The following is a 26,984-nucleotide window of genomic DNA, read 5'->3' as shown; positions in this document are numbered from 1 at the left end:
GTTAAATCCAGTTAACAAGTTATAATTTGTGTGTGTTAGAAATTGTCTACTTCTATTACTAAATTTGCAAACTGAATTGTTTTGAATTCTGACATGCCTTCACTTCCGAGCCATTTAAACTATTACCACCATTTAAGCTTGCTTTTGCAGTATTTAAGAGCTCTGTTTTTGCATGTCACAAGACTTTCCTGTCTCAGGGCAATTTTATATTCCTTGAAAGATTCCTAAACATAGGAAACAAACAAAAAAAGAAGGTGAAACTGCATCATTGCTTTTCTTTCAAGTTAGTCATTTATGTTACTCATCTTTTTTTGGGATGATGAGGAAACATCACAACAGAAGCCTGAGTTAAATTCGTCAGTAAGGAGTGGTATACAGAGTCCAGGTGGAACTTAGTTTTATGGAAGATGTAGTTGAGTCCTGCAAGCCTTGAGGTGTAAGGTAGAAATTAGGTGTGGGGGAAGTCAGAGGTGTGTCCTGTCTGAAGGACCAGATCCTCCTGGCAAGGTATGGATGAACTGACCTGTAGCTATCACAGGGTAGCTCCAAAGTTTCTGAACAAAAAGGTAAAAAAAAAGGTGTTTCAGTGTGGATTAGGCTTGTGTTAAATTATTTAACTCAAATACATATGAAATAATGTTTAATTTTAACTATATTTGTGTGGGTTTACCACAGTTAATATAGTCTTTTTGTTTTGCTAGAATAACACTTGTTTTCATTTGAACTTGTCTGTTGTTCGATGTTAAAGCTGACGGACAGCAAAACCTCTGCTTTTGTAAGGCAGCAATTGTAAAAGTACCCCAGTTTGTGGAGGCATCTGCAACCCGTGATACAGCTGGGTATGGCAGAAGTTGGGGTGCATTTCCTATGAGGCTTTGAACGTTTGCTTGTCATTTAGCTGGGGGGAAGGCATTGCACAGAGGGAGGGAGTAGGCACTGGCAAGGAGATTCACTACAGCAGAAATGTGACCTGTTTGTCACAGTTTACAATTTCTCTTTTTATTCAGATTTATGGAGAAAGTTCTTCCTGTGCTGGGAGAGCTCTCAGGAATATTTTTACTCTACAAGCATCTGACCTGATTAAAGACAGGGTGTACCTTACTGGCATTTGCAGGTAACCTGAGATCATTCATTTTAATCAACTGGATGGGTTTTATTTGCATTTGTCTATGCCCTGATTTGACAAAAGGGTAAACTCTAAGAATGAGATTTTGTGTGTGTTAATAAGAATCAAAAATATTTTCTAAAAAAATCTTTTAAAATCTCATATATTTCAATACCTTTTCTTATGTTAATTTGTCTGCGATCAAAAAACAGCAGTGTCCTGATTGCTTATGTTTTCACACAAAATTGTGTTTGTCTGTTATTTTGTTGACAAGGAAGAGTATTAGATTCAGCCCTGGTCTGGAGTTATAAAACAGATTGATTGGATTCCTGAGATTTAGTTACACAGTGATTTTTGCATGTAATTTATGTCATATTTCTGTAATGAAGTGATTTTCTATTTGTACTGCATTACAGCACAAATACTTCCCCCTGTTTTTCAGTTATGCCAAAATATACAGGTCTCTATTATAGCAGCATTCATTCATATCTGTATTTAAGAAAGAGCTGTAACTCCTTTTTTTTGGATGATTTAAAAAGTTAAGTTAACTAATAATGTGAAAGGTGAGGGACACTCGAGGTCTTACACATATATTGTGTAGCTGTATCGCTTATGCCTATGCTCAGAAAGGAAATAAAATTCTGAGGCTAAAAGCTGGATTTTATTTAGCTCTTACACATCTTTGGATAACTGTCTGTATGCAGCACAAATTGATAAAAATATTACATATTGTAAAGTGTGCTACATGAATTAGGTATGTAAGGGAACTTACTCATTTAACACGAGTTCTCTTGTAACTAGGGGCATCCCCTGAGACTTGCCAGAATAATTTCTTCCCTTGAAATGAATAGGATTACAAAAACTAGTAAATGAGACAAAGGGTTTGCCCTGCTGAACAAAACGAGTCACTTTTAATAGCTTTAAAAAATAGCTCTTTATTATAAAAGAGCACTTTAATATTACTGTAGTGTAAGAAACAATGTTTTGCTTATTTTCAGGAGAAGCTGTGTTGGATCCGAACTTGTAGATTGGCTTTTGGAGCAGTGCCCTTTTGTTAAGTGCAGATCTACAGCAGTTGGAGTGTGGCAGCTTCTCCTGGATATGGGCATTATATTATCAGGTCAGTCTTGATAGTGCTTACAGCGTGAGGAAGGCTATCGGTTTCTCCTGCATAGGAAAAAATTCATGGTTTTGATGAGAGAGGAAGGAGGGTAAAAAAAATGCAGATTAATCCGATTTTCCTGACAGTTGTTTATTTTACTGTCTTTTGGGTAGGCTCACATCTGTGACCTTTCATTTAGTAAACACCAAAGATTTATCTCTCTTTTTCTTTTTTTTTTTTTTTAGTCAATTTCCTTCCTTTTACTTTTGCAAATGTAATTGCCTGTTACCAGGGTGCAGACAGCATGCATGTATTTTCCAGCCTTTTTTTTTTTTTTTAATACACAAGCTCTTTTAGGTTTTTCACAGGACAGCAGCTGTTTAGTCACTGCAGATCATGGCTTTACCAGACGACATCTCTAGCTATTAGTAATTTTTCTCTTCCTCTCTTGGTTTTTCATAGTTTCAGACTACAATGGATTGGGAGAGGATTCAGCACCTTGAGACAATGGTGATGCCAGGTTCTACCTGGCTGTCCCCATTTTTCCCACCAAATTTAGCTAATGTGGTTGGTGATCATTACACTGGTAACCAACTTCTGGAAATCTGATAGAGTTTACTTTTTGTAGCTGGGTCTACTTAGGCAGCTCAACTCAGAGGATACCCCACCCTCATGTCTATGCTAGACACTTAACTGTCCTCCTTGTGAAAAGGTGAGGTGTTATGGAAGATTTCTGTGTGTGCATGCTGACAGTATATTGTGGCGGTGCAGCTCACCATTGAAGTCAAGCGCAATAAGAATGTGGTGGGGGCACAGCAGCTTTACATGGTAAAGGTTTAAAGGCTATCTAATGTTCTTTCTTCCAACAGTGGACAGACAACTCTATTTTCAAGACAGTCATGCTTTCTACCAGTTCTCAGCAGATGAATGCACCTATCTTTTCTGTGAATTTGAGAAAGCGGAAGGATGGAAGAATGGAGTAAAGCTCCTACTTCAGCTACTGCCCTTGTCTCCTCCCAGGATTGACATGTGTAATCTGTAAGTGTGTGTGTACAGCTGTTTGCAACTTTTTCTGACTGTTTTGTAAATGGCTGGCTTATAATGACACTATTGACCCCCAAACACCATGCGAATGAACCAGCTTTCTTTTCAGAGTTGACAAGTTTTGTAGAGTTAGGCTTTTCATCTGAGAAAGTCAGTGCAGGTAGATAAACGAAGGCACTCAACTTGACGTTTTTTGCATATTGTTGTTCTTATGCACTAGCTTGCTGACTCTATCTTGCTATATTACCTGGGCAAATGGCTTTACCATATTTCTGGTCTCTTACATTTGAGGGTTTGGAACAAATTTGGCAGCAGGCATGCTGTGGAGCTGATTGACTAGCAGATCAGATGCCTTTGTGCTGTGTCAGGATCAGCTGTCAGATGGATAGAGAGGATGGGTAGAAATGTGGTAGCTTCAGTCATCTGCTTTTAGTTTCCTACTGCATGTTTGCCAGAGCTCTGTAGTCTCACATTATTATTCCTTTTTCAGAATAAGCCTTTTAAGAGTTTCGCTTCCTATATGTCCCCTCTTTCACCTGACTATTGGATTTTATCACACCCTCTGTGCTGGTACAGCTGTGCTCTAAACATTGCCTATTTAGAGCAGCTAGAAGGAAACCATAGTTATTTGTGTCACAGTGAGAGGCCATAATATATGAAAAAGGTGTCAATGAGAGGTCTGGCGGCTCATGACCCCTCATGCCTTAGCAAATCTGCAGGAACTGTCCTGGATAGATAAGTTGAGTTAAATTCTTTCATTATGCCTAGCATGATGAATCCTCAAATGTGATACACTGTGGAGAACTATTACTCTGCCAGTACTGGAATTTATTCTCTTTGATGTCAAAGACAAAACTGTCTTCTATAAGAACTTTCCTTCTCTACATATTAGATTTTAAAAACACACTCTCAAATAAATGTCCAATGGAAATATTTTAAAGGAGCACAAAGCCCAAAGTCCTCTAAGCTGTCTCAAGCCCAGCTTCTTAAATTCAGGCATGTTGAGCTGGTAGAAAAAAAATCTCAATAGTTTTTCTTCATTGCTCAGGGCAGGATCTTGATTCCCTCTCCTGTTGCTGCCTGCCCTTACCAACAAGAAATTGGCAGTTCTGGAGTGGAGATTCCCTTGGAAGCATATTTCTTAGGTCAGCTTTAATGAGTGTAGCCAAGTGACAAGGACCCCAAAGTGGCTACAGCAGGGGACTGAACATGATCTTCTAAGCAAATGACTCACATGGGAGAAAAACTTTGAATGTTTTTGCAAATAGAAATTCTTGTCTTCCAGCCTGCTCTTGTGCTAAGCAGTTTGTCTGTCCTTTTAATATCAGGGCAATTTCATCTTGATTTCAGTGGGAATTGGGGTTTTCCTCATTATCACTGCAAATCAGACCACTTATCGCAGTTCATGACTACTTGTACAAAGGAATCAAAAAGAAAGAACAGAAAGGTCATATTGATGCGTTACATGAAGGATGCTGGGTAGGAAAGTGGGTTGAAGACTTTTTAGGTTTGAGTTTACAGTCTGCTTTGCAGTTTTGTCATTCCAGTGCAACTGTCATTTCTAGTGGAGGATGATCCCTGTCACACAAATTGAACAATTATTTATTAATGTACATTTACAGCTCCTTCCTGCTCACATTATTCAAATTTTAGTTAAAGCTGGATTCCTTTTGGGAACATTGTCACTGAAGAATTATTTTCTGGAGGTTTTACCCGTCAGATTGTAAGAATGCTTTTTTTTTTAAAAAAATATATATCAAAGGAATCAAATTTTAAATAACGGTATACTCTGAAGGGAGTGTGATATTAAAGGGAAAGGAGGCTTTTCCAGGTGCCATGGTTTAACCTTACTTGGCAACTAAGTACCACACAGCTGCTTGCTTACTCCCCCCTCGCCACAGCAGAGGGATGGGGAGGAGAATAGGGAAAAGGTAAAACTTGTGCGTTGAGATAAGAACAATTTAATAATTGAAATATAATATTAAGAATAATAACGATGATGATGATGATAACAACAGTTGTAATGAAAAGGAGAGAGAAAGAGAGAGCAATAAAACCTGAAGGAAAACCCCCAAAACCCCAAGTGATGCACAATACAATTGCTCACCACCCGCTGACCGATGCCCAGCCCATCCCCAAGCAGCAGTCAGCAGCCCCTGGCCAACTTCTCCCAGTTTATATACTGAGCATGACATTCTATCGTATGGAATATCCCTTTGGCCATTCAGGTCAGCTGCCCTGGCTCTGCTTCCTCCCAGCTTCTTGTGCACCCGCTCACTGGCAGAGCATGGGAAACTGAAAAGTCCTTGATTTTAAGTAAGCATTACTTAGCAACAATTAAAACATCAGTATTTAATCAGTATTATTCTCGTACTAATCCAAAACACAGCACTGTAACCACTACTAAGAAGAAAGTTAACTCTATCCCAGCTGAAACCAGGACACCAGGTTCAAAATTCTCCATGCTTGATGTAAATTAATACACTGCTAAAACAAAATCTGAAAGGGAATAGATGTGATGAGGTGTTAAAGTTACCTGAGCAGGTTAAATAAACCCATATACTCTTTTTCATGAAGAAAGAGGGCAATTGTAAAAACTCTTCCTTGTAGTGAGTGTTTGTCTTTTCTCAAATGTATAAGCTGTTTTGCATACCATTGGAAGCACAATCTTTTTTTTGAAATTTAATATTTTTGTAAGAAGATTTCTGTCTTTTTTTTAAATCATAGTCTGTATTGATGGCATTAATTCTGTATGTATATAGGGACAGAGGAATTGTACCTTATGAATTAGATTCCCTGCTTTTGATGAAATCAGAAGTGACTGTCTGCTTGCGCACCAAAAAGCAGTGTTGGACATCTCCTGGTGGTCCTGGGATGCTGGGTGCATCTGTGGGTCTCTGTGGAGCACCATGGATCTGCTCTCCCGGAGTCTGTAGACCTGAGTAGGCAGAGGCAGCTCTGGGGACTTCCTTCAACAGTTCTTCTGGAAACCCTATTAAATAAATGTGGCCCAGACTCAACTTGCTATACAGATTTTTAATGGATTTGTATTTGTTTCTGGTCAGTATTAGCAGTGTTACCAAATAATTCTATTGTAACTTCTACAGTGAAAATAACATTCTGAAACCTGAGACGTGCTTATGGTTCCTGAATAAATGCTCCCTGTTGCTTTTTGCCTTGGCAAATTCCCTACATTAAACATAATATTGGTGGGAGGCTATCATGGAAAACAAGATGTTACATAGCAGATTTTTAGCAGCTCACACTAAACTGAAATGTAATGTTACGTGTATTCCACAGGACTGAACCCCTTTAAACGTTGGTCAAATGAGATGGGACTGATGCAGAGGCCTCCTGAGAGTCATTAGAGACCCTGTGTTAATCACAGCCAACTCTTCTTGAATGGAAAAAAAGTGAACATTGCAATAGCCTGGGAACTAAATATCTGTATTGAAAACTGTGCCATGGACTTCCTTACAACCTTGGGCAAACAGGCTCTCATCCAATGCCTCCTGAATTCTTTTCCAGTGACTGTAATGGCTTTGTATCAGGTGTTTAATCTTGCTGTGCTTCTATTTCCTCCTTTGTAAATGGAGGTGTTTTTAGCAACACCCAATTCTCAGAACCACTGATAGACTCAGTGAATATTTCAAGAATGAATTGGATAACTTAGACTATTGAAATGTATCCCATAATATTTTTTAATTATTTGAAGAGATGTTAACAGGGTTTTTTTTTTTATTATTTCTCCCACACTGCTCGTGACATTCTTTTTAAAACTGTTACATTATATTCTGTACCTTCTGTCCTGAAATAATTTACGTTTTATTAATTTCAGAAAAGTAACCATTCTTAGAAGTAATTTGTTCCTAATGTAAATAGCCATGATTGGATATTCATTTAGTTACTGCCTTGTGGAGTTCCTGGAAAGCTTTTCCTGAATGCAAACGGCTCTAAGGTATCCATGGGTCTTTTATTGGCATTGTAGGTGGATTGTAAAGCCAGTGTAGAGACATATGTAGTGGCTCTACGCTGGGCAGTTGAGGTGCAGGCGCAGGACCATGGGTGTATCCATATCCCTTCCTCCCTCAGCGGGTTGGGAAGCACTGTAGTTGATTTCATGTGGTGTGCAGTAATAATTGTGCTGGACCTGACTTGCCTTCATGAAGGTCTAGGACGAATATCCTTGTATCTTACTCTGCTTAACACGCTACCGAGCCCACCAACCGCTGAGCTGTAGAAGCATTAGGCTTGTTTGCCTGGGCTTTGTAGCTCCTGTTCGGTACCAGTCCTGATAAGTCTTGTCTGGCCCCTTTTGAAAAAAAATAGGCTGATATCTGTCCTGATTCTGTTCCTTAGTGTCCGTTCTATCTTATTTTTTTCCATTAGCCTGGGTATCATAATGCACTCTTCCTCTCTGATACTGGAGTGCTGACTATAATTTTTAGTATATTAATGGTTTCAGAAGTATTTGATACTCATATGCAGATGCATACTGGGAGTGGTTTTAAATAGAAGACGAAGTGATAAAGGCCCAAGACGGAAATAGCTACGCTATATGCTGTTCTGGGTTTATAAATTGCATCTGTGGCTGCGTCTACTGAGCTGTTATCTTTTGCCTTCAGTTTAGAAGAATCAGGTCCTAGCCTGGTTCTGAGAGATCAGAAGAGATCAGCTGTGTAGGGAAACACAGGCATCTAAAAAGCTCAGTTATTTTAATCTCTTTACAAATTATAAAGAGAAGGAAATAAATCAGTTGTTGTAAATGAAACTGCAGTCATTTATTTCTTTTGGTCTGTTTATAATACTTGAAACGTTAAATCCCATTTTTCTTTGAATAGGAAAGCAGTTGTGAAAATAATGGTGATTTCTAATCTGAATTACCATTTTGGTCTGAATATGCTCGCCCCAAGATGAATTCATGTGTTATGTGCCTTCTGACCTTTATTTTTTAATCAGGGAAAGAAACTTTTGGACATGGGATATAGGAACCATAATATATCAGATGCATATTCCAGACATGTTATCAGCTCTCTCCCTAAACACATCAAGGCATATAAGCAATTAAATAATTTAAAGGTAGAAGCTTCTGCTAATACCTGGGATTTATGTTTATTACAGCAGCTGCAGTTTTGCCTGTCTGCTCAGTTTGCTGGCATACCATACTTCTTGAATACCATGAACAGTAAAGATCTCAAGGGCATTTTTGTTTTCTTCTTCCCATAGTAATAACCCTTTCATGTTAGTATCTGTCTTCTGATGGTCAATAAACCTTCTGAAAAGCTTGCAGTTGTTTGAGGGAACTAGACTGTTCTAAAGAAAAACATAGTCCTGTTCCCTGCTGTCCACAGCAGCTTTTGTCTGGCTTTTTCCGTGTGGGTCAGACTTCTGTGACAGTTTCTAGAAGATTCTTCCTCTACTGCCTCACTTTTGCAAAGGCACATTAAGTCTCTCTGTCTTGTGAGTAACTGTCAAGGCAACCTAAGAAATATTCTCAGCCCTTGCTTTAGTTTGCCGATTTATGGCTTCTTACAGGTATTCTTTTCATTGTCATGGGTTTTTTTGATGTCGAACTTTGTGTCACATAATGATTTTTATGTTGTATGCTTCTATCTATGTGAGCTTGCATTCTATAGGTGTTGCTTTACACCTTAGCAAAGCTGGCTGGTGGACAGAGGGAAAAGTCTTTGCTCTGTTGATGGAGTATGAGCTAAGAGGGTCCTGCATTCTTCAGTTCTTCATCATATTTTTATAGCTGAAGAATTTTCTCACTGTTTTACAGTAGTCCAATCAAAAGAGTTCTTGACAGCAAGGGACAAAGGGTGTACTCTGTCGTTACTGACACAATTAATTATTGTCATATTGCAGTCATCATTTGATGTGGAATCTCAAAAGCCCTTTTACATCAGTGCCTGTGGCTACACAGTTCCTTGCTTTCTAGGAATCAAAGGATATTGAAACAGAATGAAAGGAATAATAAAATCTTATTTTTATTTTTTTAAGGCCTGATCAAAAAATAGAAGATACAGCAGAAACCAATGCTGAAATTCTTGCTCGTCTCACTTCTGCGGTAAGGTCACTGCATCAAAGTTTCTACTGATCATGTTTGAAATATTGTCATGTTTTGGATCCTTTCAAATTAAAGACTTTGTCTTAGTGAGCAGATGTTTGTAATGCAAACTACTTTTTTATCTCTGAAAGGAGGAAGCTTTTACTGAGGTCTTAGTGTGCAATTCCAGTTATTAAAATCGGTCGAAATAAGGACTGCTGCAGCCTGCCCTCTTGTAATCCATGTTATCCATGGCCCAGGAGATACCAATTTGGAGGATCATGGTGATTTTTCTGCCAGGGAGCTTACACTCAGATCCTCTTGGTCAAGTAGACATCAGTGTGAAGGCAATGATGGGGTGGGGGACAAAGGGAGAGAAAGGGCCTCAGCAACCCTGGTGTAGATTATTGTAAGCTTCTGAGGAGACCCACCTGGGAAGCCTGGGTATCTGGCTTCCCACCTAGGTTTAGCCTCAATAAACTCCATCGTAATAAACAACAGCTTATCCTGTCTGTGCTAGAATTTGGTGCATCTTGTTGTAAGATCATTGTTCTAAGAAGCAGACCGACAGGACTTCAGAAGGTTACGTTAGATTCACTTGATCCAGTGTAATCTATATGATGGCACAGAGTGTACCCCCAGCAAGTTTGCAGGTGCTGCAAAACTGGGAGGTATGGTTGAGATGCCCAATGGGTGTGCTGCCATTCAGAGGGGCCTTGACAGGTGGGAGAGATGGGCCAATAGGAGTCTCATGAGGGTCAAAAGGCAATGCAAGGTCCTGCATCTGGGAGAAAGAACCTCGTGCTCCTGTACAGGCCAGGGGCTGACTGTCTGAAAAGCAGCTTTGCAGAAAAGGACCTGGGGGTCCCGATGAACAACAGGTTGAACATGAGCCAAGAATGTGCCAGCGTGGCAAAGAAAACCAAGGACCTCCTGGGCTGTGTTAGTAAGAGCGTTACCCTAGGCTAAGGGAGGTGATCATTCCCCTCTACTCAGCACTGGTGTGACACATCTGGAGTGTTGGCTCCAGTTCTGAATTCCCAGTACAAGAGAAATGTGGACATACTGGAGCGCATGTGAACGACCATGAAGATGATCATTCGGGGTTGTATAGTGTCTGGCTTACAAGGAGAGGCTGAGAGAACTGGCAGTTGAGCATGGAGGACAGAAGGCTATGGGAGGGTCTTATCAATGTGTATGTATGGAATACATACCTGATGGAAGGGAATAAAGAAGACAGCCAGGCTCTTCACGCTGATGTCTTGTGGCAGGACAAGAAGCAGTGGCAAAAAATTAATTCAAGAAGTTCTGCTTAAACATAAGCAAAAACTTGTTCCTGTGAGGGTGATGAAACAGCAGAACAGGTTACCCAGAGGGGTAGTGGAGTGTTTATCCTTGGAGATGTTCAGAACTCAACTGGAAATGGTCCTGAGCAACCTGCTCTAGCTGACCCTGCTTTTGAGCAGGGGTTTGGATCAGATGACCTCCAGAGGTGCCTTCCTACCTCAGCCGTTCTGCGATTGTATGCTTCTGCAAACGTCACACCTAAATCATGGTATGAGCAAAACATGGAAGTAGTGCTAGTTCTGTTTTAGGTTTGTGAGAAAATACAGAGATGAAAGTGATCAAGCAGGTTAAAGTTGTCATGAAAAAGGCATGAGATTAAAAAGCTATTTTAAGTAAAATTAATAAAGTACTATCTTGAAATTGCTGAAAAATGGAAGGGAAGGAGAATTTGTGCTATATCTTGTTAAGACAAATGCCTTCACAGGAGACATTTTATAGTGTTTCTTGAAAGCCAGTTGTTCTGTATGCTCAACCTTATGGAAAAATAATTTAAATTGTATGACATTAGAAAATTTTGTGGTTTAAAATTGAAATTTTATTTTTAATTTAATTTTAATATTTAATTTTTATTTTTAATATCTTCTACATTCAAATTCCTTGTGCTCACTACCATTTTTTCCTCACTGAAAATGAAAGAACTCAGAACCTCAATATCCTCCATTTTTAGTTCCATAAAGAGGAAAAAATAGAAAAATTACAAAAACTTTTTGCAAAGTTGTATCTTTTTAAAAATCCACAAAACTACCAATGCTATAAAACATTGCCAGTACCCCTCAAAAGCTTAATCTCTAAAAATCAGAAAAATAATGTTTTTTCATCAGTTAAGTAAAAAACAGCACTCAACAAAATAAAGTGACTTTCTGAGTATTAACAACTGGATCTAACTGTTGCAGGATACACTTGAGTAAAATGCCTATCCTTAAATATGTGAATATTTCACAGTGAGTTCCAAGTGCTTCACATCTAGCTTACAAGGTCAAACCTTTGACCTGCATCCTGACTGATTCCAGCAGCAGGGCACATGGACAGTTGTTGTTTTTTTCAAATGAACCATTTTTCTAGCTAAAGAAAAATCAGACAGTTGCATCTCCAGATGGCCTGAGACCCATGTATTGCCATGGTACTGCCAAAAATACTGATATTTTCTCTTGCATTTTCTGATTTTCCACAAAACTGTGCAGGCTTTTTATAATGATTTTCTAGTCTATCCCTGGAGAAAAGACATAAGACCAGAGCAGCATCTTCCAAATACTAGCATCTGTATGTGAACTTCTTGCTCTTATTCCTCCAGAATATTGTTTTCCTCTATACAATTGAATGGGATCTAAAGTACTCACTGTGAATTTATGGAGAGCCTTCATGTGTCCCAAGGGAATATGAACAGCCCTTACCTTGCACTACTCAGCAGAGGGCTGGATACACCAGGATACATGTTCTCAATTTTATTTTTGCTGCCAGCTTCAGAATTTGTATGGAAAAAAACCTGGAAACCCAAAGTGAAGGTATTAGCCATGACTGGAAGTATGTTCACACTATCTTGCTTTTTGGCTCACCGAATGTTTATGTATTTGCTGCAGAATCGAACCAATATTCCTTGAAGAACTTCTAATTCAAAATCCTTTTCACAATACTCTTCAGACCAGTGTTTCAGAAGTGGAAAAATAAAACCAAAACCCTTGCTTCCAACCCAGCACTAAGGCAGTCAGAGGCTAGAGTTGACTTTTTTGTGTATTTCTAGGTTTGGACGTTCAAATCCCAGCAGTGGTGATAGTACCATCTTCTCTTCTGCTTTTCTTTTTGCTTTTCTTGTAATGGAATAAAACATTCTGTGTCAGGTCAGAAGGATGCTTCTGTGTCAGCATTTCTTTTTGGGGGGATTAAATTCCCTAATTTTCAAACCTAAGCTGATTGTGAAGATCTAGCCCAAGCAACACTGGAGGAATCTGTGTGCCTAAAATACAAATCACTGTTTTAGCATCTAAAAGCACAGGAAAAACTGTAGGCATGCATGCACGTAAGGTCTAGTTATATATTTCTGTAACTCTGTAAAAGCTGTTGCTGTTGCAGAGGGTGGAACTCGCCTCACCTAAATATAAGTGTCCATATGGCAGGCATCTACATCTGAGCTAGCTTCCCCAGGTGCTCCTTATAGCCAGGGAGCAGAAGCAGGCACTTTTAGGATGCTAAATATATGATTAATTTTGAAAGTCTACTTTAGGGAAAAAAAGTCATACTTTAGGGAAAAACAGTCATACCTTAGGCTCCACTGGTCCTGTGTGCACCTTCTGTGAAGAGGTTATAGAGTGACTAGCACAGACATAGGCATCTGTACAAGTTTGGTGAATTCTTCTCTCTCTCCTTTTTTCTTTACTTTAGCCTGACTTTTTTTTTTGCTGGCCTTTCACTTATGACTTGTTCCCTACTTCTTTTTGTTACCAGGTGTTGTTGCTTTTGTACAGTTCCATTTTTCACATCCACTGCACAATTTGTGATTTATTTTTTTGATAATTCAGCCAGTCTGGAACTGATTAGTTAGGGAAATGCACTCTTGTTTTTAAACAATGGTTATGAAGATTGTAAAGATAATAGCGATAGCTGTGGTGAGTGATACCAAGTCAGAAGGGCAGCTGGGAAAAAATTTCAGAAGTTTCTTTATCATCTTCATTTGTGGATAATGTATGGAATACACCTCTTTTAAGAGCAGAGTCAGATACAAAAGATAAGAAACTAACTTGCTGGGGGAGTCTCACTTTTTCTTTATGCTTTATTCTACAATGGAAGAAGCAGAGTCAGTCAAGATAACTGAATGGAGCCTATCGAATTATATGCTCATATCATATGCTCCGTTACAGTGAGGCACTGACAACACCATCAAATGTCAGTTGTAAAGCCAGCTGACATGCAAGCAGTGCAAAGTGCCATTTGAAATATGTTTACATCAGATAATCTTTTTCATCATGAATTTTTAAGAAAATGCAATGATTACCCCTAGGTTTAAAGAAGTATTCCAGAGCTGTCATGCATCCCATGTCATGTCCCAAAAAGCAGCTTCATGTTCAGTCTCTTGCCTGCTAAAACCAGAGCACAATGGGATGGCTGATGAGTGTTTCCACTGCAAAGCTCTTACTTTACCTTGTGATGGGACAGAAGAGAATATCAGGATGTTAATGTAGTGTATCTGGGAAATACAGTTTTTTGGTACTTTAAGATGTCAGCCAATACTATGTTTATTTAGAGTCCATCAACTTACCGTTACTTGAGATGCAAAAATGTGAAGGCTCTTCTTTTGCAGAACCTTGCTGTTTAGAGCTTTCTGGTACAGGATTTCATTTTGAGATTCTGTAAGGATTGACATTTTGCCTCTAGATATGAAGTCCTGTTTGGCACATTGACATCTAGAATACTGTTTCACAAAATACTACTATAGGCAGAAAAAAGACAGAAGGCAAAAAGTTTGGGTGGTACGTGCCATCTACTAGGTGCACAACTATGCCTTCTGTGATAAAATGACCAGATTCATGGATAAGAAAAGAACAGTGGTTGTAGTAGTTGTAGACAAGAAAAGAACAGTAGTAACAGTAGTTACTTTTGAAAAATCTCTACCTCTTCCCTTTGAAGATGAGAAGATTCATCATATAAATATTCCATTTGTATTTAATCAAGAAGAAGTATACACAGGTTCCACTCTGTATGAATACTCTTGCTCTTTCATATTGAAAAAAGAAAACTGATTAAGATGTGGTAACATGCCAACAATGCTTACTCAGAATGTTCTTTTTCAAATTTTCATAATATTTCTGTAAATACTGTGTGGTAAGCTGGCCTTTAAACGGAATCAGTTTTGACATCTGCAATGCTGCTCAAAATGTAACGCTTATTTAGAGAGTGTTAGCATTGTAGCTAAAAGCTATACATATAAACTAATTTTTTGTATTTAATATCTCTATATGGTAAACATAGATCTTGTCTGAATGTGTGTTTTACTTTGAGCCCACATTATTATCTTCAATGTGATACGCAACTATCAATATTGTCAAACAGGCAGTAACTGGAATCCCATTAGGAAGAAGTACGATATTATGTTATGTAGCTTGTGTGCAGTGCGGAATGAATGTTGTACATGGATTTCCATTGATGTCATGATGCATAGGAATTACATGTCCAGCAGAGACGTCAAGTGCGTTTATGCTAAAATAGACAAAAGCACATAGATTATGAAATCTAAGGACACCAGGCAAATCCAGAAGGATGCTCAGCAATACCAATTCTTTGTGATTTGCATGAGTCCTACGAGAGGGAGCTCAGGCTGTCAGGATTAAACCCTTTGATGAAGGAACATTTGCTTAACATTAAGACTAGAGGAACATCTTTTTCTCCTGCTTTAACTGAAGGTTTTTGCTCAGATTAAGTAATACACCAGCTGTGTTCCTGGCACACAGCAAACAATGAGATACTTTGCATAACATAGACAAGATACTGAAACCCAACCTTTTTATTGCCTGTGATGTTAGCATTGTCTTTCAAACTTGAAAAGTGCCACCATATAAGCAAATGTAATACTGCAAATATAACTGTAGGATGCCACAATGCTGCTTGCTGTCTTTTCTTCTGAAAAGGTGGGGTTTCTGGACACTTATGGAGAGATTTGCATTTTTCAATTGTTTGATTGGGTTAATTGGTATGTTTATAACTGTTGCAGATTGTAATGTCTCCTAAGGCTAATCTTAAGATAACGTATTTATTAAATGCTAAAAAATAAAGGTGAGACAGCAGTGCACTGTTTTTTACTGTCAGTAACCTGTGAGAATAGACCAGGATGAAGACATCGACACTGGTACCTCCTGCTGAGTTTAATGAAGGGAGAGGATCTGAGCAGTTTAGGGAATTGGTGGTGGTGTTATTCAGAAACAACTTGGGCTTTCATTGAAAACCCCACTCTGACTCTGGATAGCTTGTATGTATTATTACTAGTGTATATTGCTGCAAGCAAGCATGCACAGAAGTTGTTTTTCCACAGAAGAAATGCTCTTTCCCGTTTTACTTGCAGTTTATGCTTACATTAATCATGATTAACGGTTCTCCAGACATGGGAATGAGTGTACAGGAAGGAAGGAAGGAAGGAAGGGAAGGCAATACTGCCAGCGTGCACAATTGTGCTGGAAACAGGACGACATTTAAGAAATCTGTGGCACTAGCTTCATATTTTCACCCTTGGAGTGGCAGAAAACTCTGTCCCTCTCAGTGGGGCAGCATCAAGGAGTAGAAAAGATCCTTTTACCTTGCAAGGACAAAAAAACTTCCTGGTCCTTTGACACAAGGGAAGGAAGGATGCAAGGAGAGGAAGGATGTGGTCTCTGGTATGACTGCCTTCTGCCACAGTAGATCATACTGCTGCGTGGCTGCTGAGTATCTCATCAGTGGATGCTGAAGTTACCATTGTACTGAGATGTCCCGGGTGATTTTGTCTGTCTTTCTGCTCAGACCAATGTAACGTTAACTATTCTTGTTTCACACTTCTAAACTTTTCTTCAGAGCTGCGGGAGTGACATGTTGACAGTTGTTAGTAATTGTATTACTTCAGGGATCCTTCATGGGCTTTGTGCCTTACTCTGATCATACCACACGTCTTGTGAATGACGTTTTAAGTTTCACATGCTCTCAGAAACTGGATGTCAAAACTCCCACTGCATAATGGTCTTGAACTTTGCCAGGTTCTGTTAGGACGAGATGGCTAGTATGCACTGCAGGAGACTGTACAGAGAGGTAAGATAATCCCTAGAAAAATAGTTGAATGTCCCATAATTTTTTTAATACTAAAGACAGGCTATCTTGGGAAAATGAGGGAAACTGGAAGAAGGTGGGAGGTGAACAGAAGAGTCTGAGAGCGTGGATGGGGTAGAGGAAGGGAAGATCTGAGGTGTATGCAGGAGAGAGTGTCTAGGGTGTTGTAGGTTCAGTGCAGGCCATTTAAAGCAGCCGCAATGGGATGGACGATGGCAGTGAGAACGAATGAAGCATAAAAATAATGCAGAATACAGAATTTTACTGATAGAGAAAGGAACTGACCTATGGAGAGAAGTAGATGTAGAGTTGAGCTGGCTAAAGGGACAGTTTATGCAGAGATTATAGGGAAAATACGAAGAATGCAGAGACAAGAGGCTGAGGAAGGGAGCTGGCTACTACCTGGCTGTAGCCTGTAAACCAGGAAATCATGTAGATCTTACTTCTGCGTGTTCATCTCAAGCTAAATTGCTCCTGAAATGCTCAGCCATGCTGTTAGGAGAGGTTGTTTTTTTCTGAAAGCTCCAAAAAGCAAATGTCACACAATAAATCCAACGTTACAGCAGAGGCAAAACAAACATTTAACCAGGAAAGGAAGAAGCTTCAAGTGTGTGCTTGTGGCAAGAGGTAAAGAGGTATGCTGTGCAAATAAATTACAGGTCAGGCTGCTGAATTGCCCGCTCCCTAAAGAATGTGCAGTATTTACATGAAATTAAAGTTAAAAAAAATAGTTATCACAGAATTCCCAGCTGAAGAGGAAATAGATTTGCTAAGAAAAGTGACTGTAGTTTCAAAACCAAGTACCTGCATAATTCCATGTGCAGTTGACTGCTCCAAATGATTGATAACCAGCATCTTACCAGTGTTACATTTTTGTTTTGTTCAACTGTGCTAGTAACTATAACCATCCTTTTCTTTCCTGATATTTTAGGTACAGAGAGAACTGGCTGCTGTCATTGCCTTAAAAGCAAGGAAGTCAGGTGAGTCAGCAGGTTTTGTAACACTGTTCCCTTTTGTAATTTATTGAAGGATTTGAACTGCCATTGCCATTTTACTAACACGGGGAAGCAAAGACAGTGGATCGTGTTCCTCTCTCACTGGAGAATCCGTGTATATAGCACAATGTAATTACAGTCTAGCTTCTCTTCCCCTAGATCATCACATCTAATGACCTAGCTGATAAAATCGGAGTGTTACAGTTGAATGTGAACTGGGTTCTCTTTCTGGCCAAATTCACTATTTTCTCAGGGCTTGCGCTTTATAAAAGAAGATTGTGTCTTTATGTGACTTACATTTAAGACAAATAAGTTGATAATTTTCCTGTGTTTCCTTTTATGGACCAGTATCTCCTGCCATTTTCCCTGTTTTGCCTGCCCAGTCAGGTGTATTTCTTTATGCTAAAGCAAAAGGACAACATCATGCATGAAAGTGTTCTTTCCTGAAGACTTGTCTATACATCCGTATGGCTGTAAAAGCAAGTCTCAGTTATCAGGGTAGTAGAAGGAGAAAAGCAAATGGATAACTGAAAGTTTCTGACATAAACATTTACAGCAAATGCTGGTGATACAGTGCAGAGGCACTGAAATACCTAGTCAGGTCAGCTCTGTCGGGGTTTGGTAGCACAGCCACTTTCAGAAGGTATCGGCATTGCTGAGCTGTGTTTTCTAGGCACTGCATGGGGACTGGCAAAACCTTCTTGGTCAGACCTGACTCTATACAGGGTTAACTCTCTGGTGTCTTCATGTACGGTGCAGTTATCTGCAGTAAGGGCAAATGGCATGTGGTAAAATGAGAGTTGAATATATTTCTAGAGTAAAACAGAGGGGAGTTGCCTTAAATCATTGGTGTGTTCCTGAAGCCATTGAGGTCTTTGGGAGCATTTGCACTGAGCATCTCTTATGATCTTCAGTGATTTTGCTAGAATTTAAGACTGTGGATCTTGCACCTTTTTAGCTATTTTCTGACCTGTTAATAATACTGTGTTGTAATATCTGTGTCTCCTCTATCTGTGGCTTACCTGTACAGCACAAAGTCGTTATACACAACATGCTATCTTAAACTGGAGGCATCAGGAAGATGTAGCTGGCATACCTGCAAATATTTCCTTGTGAAAATGTCAGTTTTACAAAAATATTCTAGACATGGTTTAATTCATTTTTGGCTGGAAATAGAAGTACCCATAGGTTATATCCACAGTCATCTGTAAATGTAGATCTGCAGAAAATAAACACAAGTCTAAATGTGAATTCAGACCTAAATTGTTTCTGTGTAATAGCTTTGCTTCTGAAACTACTATGGTAGTTTACAAAGTTAACACCCCTCAGCTGCTTGCCCTTACCTGGTATCACCCCAGTCCCACCTGAATTATAATGGCTGAACATGGAAATGCTTCTGCTCTGCTTCAGTGCAGAGAAACCCAGACTGTTTTAAAGAAAGGCTCAAGGTAACCTTTTGTTTTGTTGTAAAATGGGCTAAGAGTATGGTGCCATGTACCTTTTCATTTAGTGCTTATAGGTTTCTAAGAAATCTCTTTCCCTGCTTCTCAGCAGTTGTGTTGGCAAATATTACTACTGCTACTGGCAATAAATGAGAACTCCATTCCCCAAAAGAGTTGATTTCAACCTGAGTTGCCCTCTCACTTCCTTTTGGAGGATGGCTACATAATGGTTGTCAGTAGAAAATGGGGTGGGAGTTGGATAAGGAATGAGCTGCAGGAGATGAAAATTGCAAAGGAGTATAGCTCTTGCAGTGTCCTTTATACTAGTGTAATTGCAACCCACACTGAGAAGGTAGACGTATTTTAGGTAAAACGCACAGCCTTAAATAAACAAAGCTCCCTATATAGACCTTTCAAGCGCTGACCTGGCTTTCCTAATAAATTAATGTAAACACTTACAATATGGGTTTAGATCTGAACAAAAGATACCTCTTTAGAAAGTTTAACTAGTGCATGCTTGTGCTGGAATTTGCATTTCTTTATGCCTCATCTTGGATGGCTGTAAGAATGGGTACATGATCAAGCATAACTGTAAGGTCTAATTTAAGTTAATGCCTTTAGTACAGTAGGAGCAGAGTAAATTAGGGTGGTTGATTATGCTTTTTTGCTTTATTGCTGATGGTTAAATTCACAGCGTAGCAGTTACTGTTAGCAATCAAGCTATGGTATGCTGTGCCTGGTGAAGTGAAGCTTATTTCTGAGAAAGCGCTTCTGGAGCTAAAAACCACAGTAGCTTTCAAAGATATTGTTCTTCTAACCTTCTCCAAGACTCCATATAATTACAGGAAATAAACCAACAAAGATCAGGCAAAGAGTTTATTTTGGCAGAAATAGATTGGGCTTGCTGCCCTGGGTGGCTTCCAGGCTGGTATGAATGGCCTGAGCGCCTGGCTCATCCGCCCTGGGATTCATGAGTGGCGAGCACTGATGATGGGCATGGTCCTAACCTGCTGGCTGAAACCTGCCTGCAGTGGCTAATTGGTTCATTAACCAAAAGCTTTCCTAGGAATTGGCAGCCCAAAAGCCAAAGCTATTGTGCAGAGGTTCCTGTACTGTTTTTGATGGTTTGGTGGTTTTTAAATTACAGTGTTTCAAAATATTTCCTCTAGATAACTGGTTAGTACTACCACTAAGAGGGGGGAAAAAAAAAAAAAAAAAAAAAGAGTATTTTTGCTTAATGGAAGGACTGTATAATTTGTTCCTGGATTACTTTAATTTCTGGATATATCTCTGTCCTTAGAGAGGCACTTCACAGTGATTTAATTGTACTAGAAAAACTGGCTGATTAAAGCTTTAATATTACTTGTCTAGAGCTGTTGTATTAATAACTGGGTTGCATTGCGTGGAAAATGCTATACAATCACACAAACACCATAGCTCCCTCTGCAAGAGGTGAAGAGGGTCCAACTAGAGAGGTTTTCTATGCTTGGAGGGGGAAAACATTGCCTTTGGTTACCGGGTGAAACACTTTATTTTTGTTTAAATGAAGCGTGGGTTTGCTACCTAGTGTATGGATATGAGAAGTAGTAATTACTATTTCAGTTCTTGGGCCAGAATGGTTGCTTTGGAGATTTAGACGTTGTTATCTACTTACAAAATGCTTTGAAAACCAAAGCAGGGATCTGAGCCTACTATGGGGTAGGGCAGAGTATCAAATTCTTGCTAGTACAGGATCTGACTTGATGCAGAATGTCAGCTACCAGAAAACAAAAAGTCAGTAGTGTGTGTGTGAGAATGCCTTTGCCCAAGAGGTGTTCTTCTGTTTTTATTGTGGGGTGGAAGAATAGGAGAAACACATAAAACTGACAGATGGCTCAAGGACAAGTGAAGAACCCCAAAAAAGAAAAAATTCTGTAGAACAAAGCTCTTTTTTTGTATTTCAGATGTGTACCACAGGTATACCACTCCAAGAGCAAGGCATAAGCCAACAGAGAGGTACTTGAGAGCCCTCATGCAGAGGGAGCTCAGTATTTTTAGGTTTTTTTGCAAATAAAAATTGGATAAAATTAATGCCTGTAATCCTGAAGTTTTGGTGGACCTTCAGTAACACTGTTGACTAGAAAGCGCATTTATATTTCATTAGAATAAAGGTCTCATGAGAAAGGTGACCTAAGAGGAGGAAATGAGCTTGCGCGCTTCTCTGTGGCTTATAAAAATGCATTAACATTGTTCTTGCTTAACCTTAGAAATAAATAGATTAAATGCTTCTTCCTTGGCTTGGTAAAAAAAGGTCTTGGGGAAGCAAATAACTGGAGCAGAAGAAGAGAACTTTGTTTTTAATTGTAGGCACTTGGCATTAGAATTGTGTTTATATCTGGCTGGCTTTTGCAAGTGTGCTGAAACAGAACAGAAAAGCAGCCTCTCATCTGAAGGTTTACAAGGATTGGCATTTATCTCAATTGCTTGTCATGACTCATGACACGTTTCCTATGTGTTAGAGATGGTAGCTAAAACAAGGATAAAAAGCAGCAAATAGCCTAAGGCTGGAGGCTTTAGCTGGTGGCGTAGCTACACAGGTACCTCTGAACTGATCAAAATCTGTCAGGAACTGGTGTTAATCCCATCCACAAACAAGATGCCTTGCATTTCTGTACATGAACATAGCTGCATCCTATGACATCACCCAGTAAATTCCTTTAACTTTATATCTAAAGGAATTTCTGTAACTTCATTCGCGCAAAGGGCCATTAGTAAGAGCACGGCTCTGGTCCTTGTGTTTCTGTATACAGAGGCTAATTAAGATAACAGTTGACAGAGTATTGATGAGGTAGAAAGAGGGCAACTGCAGCTTCTCTCCAAGCTTGCTGGAGCGGCAAGCGACCGGGCTGGGGGTGCTTCTCCCTCCACTGGGAAGGGCAGGGCAGCCACAAAAGCCCCAGCACTTTGTTGTTTTGCTCCCTCTTAAGAATGGTACTCAGATGTCCACAATATAGTTAGATACTTTTTAGTCATGCCGTTCTTAAATTGACAAGCTCTGTTGATATTTTTTTTTGAAGGGTTATTTACATTTTGTTTATAATATGGCTTTTGCAATGTATTAACGTTATATTTGAGATCCTCTGGATTACCTCCACCCTATTCTGACATATATGTATGCATATCCACTCTTCCCCTTTTCTTTTGTATTGATTCTCTCGGGACTTAACTGCCTATGTGATTTGCTCAGTACTTTTATTTTGGGACGGATGATTCAATATGAAGCAGTCACTGGGGCTTGAGCTTTGTGGACATGAATAAAAAGCCAGCTGTGAACAGCTATTCCTTTTCCCAGCCTGTGCACCACCGCGACAGCACTGCTGTCAGAGCTGACTGTGTGACTTGATTCGAACACACTCCAGGCAATGTCATCCTGGTTAAAAACATGAGAACAGCGAGGCTGGGTCAGGTCAGAAGTCCATCCAGCTCCGATCCTACTTTGAGTGATAAGTAGGGGATGCTCAGAGCAGAGAAACAGAGCAAGTACAGTTCTCCTTCTGATGTATATACTCAGCGTCTACCAGTCTGTGCTAGAGGGATTTTGCTATACCCACACTGTCGTGTTAGGTAGCCCTTAGTGGACCTTTTCTCCGTTAATTTATCAAGATACTTTTTGAGCCTGCTTATGCTCCTGACCTTCATCACCTTTTCTGGCATCGAGTCCCACAATTCAGGTGTGTGCTATGTGAAAGCATATTTTTTCTGTTTTTTTTTTTATTTTAAACACATTCACCACGACCCTTACTCTGTTGTGACATAGCTCTTTGGTTGTGGAAAATGGTGAATTTTCCATTCCCAGTTCATCACCATACTGTTCAGGATTTTGTGCACCTCTGTCATACCCCTGTGAGAAGCTTCTTATCAGGGTGGGGAGGTGGAGGGCTGTGGGAAGGAGCCCAGTAAGACACTTTTGGCAGCAGTAAGCTCTTTTATCAGCTTAGTTAACTCAGGAAACTGCATCTTTACCATTCAGCCCTTTTCCCCAAGTAGCACAGATCCTTGAGAGACTTCTTGGCAACTTTACTCCACGGTAATTAGCAAAAACTTTGTCATTTGGTGCTATATGAATGTCCTGTGTTATGTCATTAGTTTTATTTACTTGTAGAACAGACTTGTTATATAGACAATGGAAATCATTGTGAATTTGAATTAGATTTGTACACATACTTGAAAAATCAGGTTACAAATACATGAGGTCATTCAAGAACAGAACAGTTCAGCATTGTGTTTAAATCTCAAACATATTAAGTAACCTTTGAATTTATAGGTTTTGTAAACAAGCAGATTTACAGTATCTATGGTGTAAAATGTGCACTTATTTTATGCCACTGAAAAAAGGGCATAAAGCGGGATGAAAAAACATTCTCCTGTTCACAGAATAAAGTGGTAGTCCTGTGCCAGAGAGATGTGCATTGTCCCTTGTGGAAAGATTGAGAAAGTTTGAAGGGTGGGAAAAGGTTAGTATCAGTAGGATCTTACTGCTTGTCTTGTCCCCTTATGTCTCTTTTCAGTGGGTTTATTTACTTAAGTAAGACATTATTTCATTATAACTTTCAATTCCTTCAAGCATCCACTTCTTTAAAGCAAGGGTTGAACTTATCAAAATGTGTGGAATAAAGAGTTCTTCTGCAAGTGTTACTAATAGCATTCATCCTGGAGAAATCACCACTCAAAGTAAAGGTGCAGGAGTGTCACGCTCCTGATAGAACTTGGTAACTTTATCTTTACTTTTCCTCTGTGCATTGAAATGTGGTTCAAAATAAAAGTTGCACCTCGAACATGGCTAGGAATATTTTAAAAGTTAACTGTGCTTTAAGGATTTCGTGCCTTGAAGGAAGGGACATAATCCTGTTGACTTCTTTAAGTGATCCTTTTTAAACATTTTATGCCTTATTGAAGGGTGTGCTAACCCCTCAGGGCCAATGTCTTGTTGCATCCCGTGGGATTCTTGCATTACTCCTGAGATCAGGCATACGAAGAAACCAGCAGCGCTTCAGAAGGGTAGGACCTGATGCCTTGTGGCCCTGGCACATGGTGCTCATTGTGGTGGCTGGTCAGGAACACCACACACACACACAGAGACACACACAGACACCCCCCCCACCCCCCCCCCTGCTGTGCCGTGTCTCAAGCAGTGACCAGCCGCTTTGTGACTACCCTGGGCAATGCTGGGGGTGGGAAGTGCCCTGGACAGCATCCGTGAACGTTCTGTGCAGTTACACTCACCAGCCTTTGTCTGTTCAACAGCTGATGTAAAGCAGAATGGACCCAGTCTTGGAAAAAGAAGGAAAAGAGGTCCAGAGAGTTCTCTGGAGGGAATTGCACTGAGAGGGGGTTTGGCAGTTTATGGTCTGTTTTTTGCAGTTGTTGCAGAACTTTTTAGACTTTCTGTGTGATTTGTGAGCCACACCAAAGAAATGAGCAATGCTGAATAGCTGTGTAGGTGACAGATATTTTGCACATATGCAAAAAGGGATTGCACCATAAGGTCGGAAAGACAGCAGTTGTGCGAAAGACCAATTCCCAGGTGAATGTTTTGTTTCCAGTGTTTTGGGAGAGGCATTTACAGAAAGCTCACAGAATTTTATTTATTCAGAGTCCTCTTTATTTCCTGCTCCCTTCCTGGCCGTGCCTGGAGGATGTTTCCATGGAATAGAGAGCAGAGTTTTGCTTTGCACCAGCCTGCTCAGCTACTGCCCTTACCTCCTCGTTTGATCAGTTCCCAGCAATCATTCTCCTCATGCCTGCTGATCATGTAATGGGCTCTTCTCCACACCTCCAACACCTCAGGCAACACTGCTACTTGATTTTTGAAAATTTTAAATATCGTGCATGTGAGAATGAACGTCTAAAAGCAAGGGGTAAAAGTTAAAGCTTTCTGTATTCAGCCATTGAATGGTTTTCCTTGGGCTGCTACTGCTGCAAAGAACAGTGCCTTTGTCTGTTCCTGTAGTAATCCTACAGTGTTTGCCACTCGTTTTCCGCTTTTTTTTCCTCTGTGATAAAAAAATTCTGTGAGTTCCTATGTTCACAAAGTGGGTGTCAGATGTAGGGTTTCCTTTGTATGTATGACAAAGTGCCAGGCATTGAAAACCAAACCTCCCCCGGCCACATGGATGGACAGTAGTTGATTACCTATTAAAAAATGCCTCCCTTGTTTAGGCAGAGGTGTTTTAAAATTATGTTCTTCTAATGCATTACCACCTTGGATGACATGCGGGCCTTCGAACCCATAGGAAAAGCTTCAGTTCTGATAAATAAAATCAACAGAACTTCCTAGTAAAACCAGTTGTACGGTAAAGTGAAAAGAACAGCAGCAAAGGCTCCTGGCTGTAATCTGACTTAGTTGGGAAATACCGGTGGCTTTACGTGGTCCACTCGTTTTTACTTTACACCGGCTATATAGCAGAGGCAAGCCCGTGGCTCGTTAGAGCTGAGGCTTGTCTTTCCTGTGGTCATTCAGATGCAGCGGAAAGGAACAGCGCCTTAATGGTGTGTGGATCAGCAAGACCAAGTCTAAATGGGTCAGCCTCCTTTCTTACCACACTGGCTTTGCTCTGTTTAGATTGCAGATTCCTACCCTTGCTGTTATCTGTTCCTTTTGATAAACTCTGCAATGAGAGGAAATGTTTTTGCATCATTTTTGGGAGCCCTGTTTCCTATTTGAGATCTGAGAAATGGCTTGTAGCACTAGGACCCTTGGGAACTTATTTTTCTGTGTGGAAACTAGACCAGCATAATGAGTAGCCTCTGTGCAAATTCAATATTAGTTCTACACCTAAGGTCAAGCTGAAGTTAATGACCATTTTTTACATACAGAAATCAGTTATGAAACCAACATTACATTTCACGGTTTTGTAATTTTAAAATGAAATGAAATGAAATGATGGAGTAATTTATATTAAATTGATTTAAACTACAAAGCATAAATATCACGAATCCCAGATTAATGTTTGAGAGAAAACGGCATCATTGTCACTTGTGCAATAATTTGTTCCCCAATTTACAAGCACCTTTATTCCATCCCATGCTTGCTGTGCTTTTTTAGATACAGAGGTGCTGAATAATGCTGTAAGCAAGAGTCTGTCTTTAATAATTTTTGCATTTTCTTTGTTTCTTTAATTAGCTGATTTACTCAGCTGATTGCACAGCTGTCTGGGCAACACTCCCCCAGGGGTCTGCCAACTGTTTCAGAGATACGTAGTGTACTCAGCGAAGGAAAATCTGTACAGTAATTTGCATATATATATGCAGAAATAGTGGGAAGGAATGAGAAAGCTCAAAGGCAATTTTTTTATTGCTAATAAAAGGGAACATGTTAAGGATGAGCTTAAAAAGCTTTCTCTTTTCAGTAATTTCTGGGAAAAGATTACAGTTTCACGGTAAATAAGGAACCAATTCTCAGTTTGAGGGTTTTATTCCTGGGATTATCGCTGTCTGTTATATGCAGATTTGGGGGATTTCAGAGGTATTCAGTGTGTTGGTTTTCCCCCTTTAATTTGGAAAATGGACTTGGAAAATACAGGAGTATGCACGAGGACCTGGTCTGGCTTAAAATGGTCCCCAAATCTGAGGTTTGTAAAGCATTTACTTGCTGCTCATCTTCCTTTCCACTGCTCAGCGCTAGTGCCTTACATAACCTAGAGGATCTGGCTTTTAGTTTCCCCAGCGGTATCAGGATGAGCTAGCTATTCATTTTTTTTCCCACTCTGATAAATTAATAAGCATCAGCAAACATTTTAACACTGTCAAACAGCTCAGAGGTGCCATAGTAACCAGCTGTAACTAAGGCTTGCTGTATGTCCTCCACAAAGAATAACGACGGATATTCAAAATAACAATAAAGTTTTCAAAAATCATGAAATTAGCTTAGAATGACATGGTTTTTTTGCTCTTTGTTTCTGAAAAGCTTTACACTAGCAACTTCATTTGGAAAAAGAAAAGAAACATGCCTCTCAAAAAATTTGGGATATGAGAATGCTAAAAGTTGTGAGCTTCCCAGCAGCTGATGATAAATCAATTGGTGCAGGCTGCTGGCAATTCAGAGCACTGGAGGCTTACCCTGGGGAATGTTATTGCAGAT

At 39.7% G+C, this 26,984-nt stretch overlaps 1 protein-coding gene across 2 annotated transcripts in view; it reads left to right on the top strand.

Moving 5' to 3' along the window:
• Nucleotides 1-26,984, top strand: part of RAPGEF5 (Rap guanine nucleotide exchange factor 5) — a 162,697-nt gene that overhangs the window by 30,611 nt on the left and 105,102 nt on the right. For both annotated transcript variants that reach the window (XM_056335689.1, XM_056335686.1), the window contains exons 3-7: nucleotides 1,008-1,114; nucleotides 2,104-2,225; nucleotides 3,077-3,245; nucleotides 9,255-9,321; nucleotides 17,360-17,408. In XM_056335689.1, the coding sequence (XP_056191664.1) occupies nucleotides 1,008-1,114; nucleotides 2,104-2,225; nucleotides 3,077-3,245; nucleotides 9,255-9,321; nucleotides 17,360-17,408 (514 nt within the window). The remainder of the gene's footprint in view (nucleotides 1-1,007; nucleotides 1,115-2,103; nucleotides 2,226-3,076; nucleotides 3,246-9,254; nucleotides 9,322-17,359; nucleotides 17,409-26,984) is intronic.

This window comes from Falco biarmicus, chromosome 4, assembly GCF_023638135.1.
Source record: "Falco biarmicus isolate bFalBia1 chromosome 4, bFalBia1.pri, whole genome shotgun sequence".
Lineage (NCBI taxonomy): Eukaryota > Metazoa > Chordata > Aves > Falconiformes > Falconidae > Falco > Falco biarmicus.
This window is presented reverse-complemented; position numbering and strand designations above follow the sequence as displayed.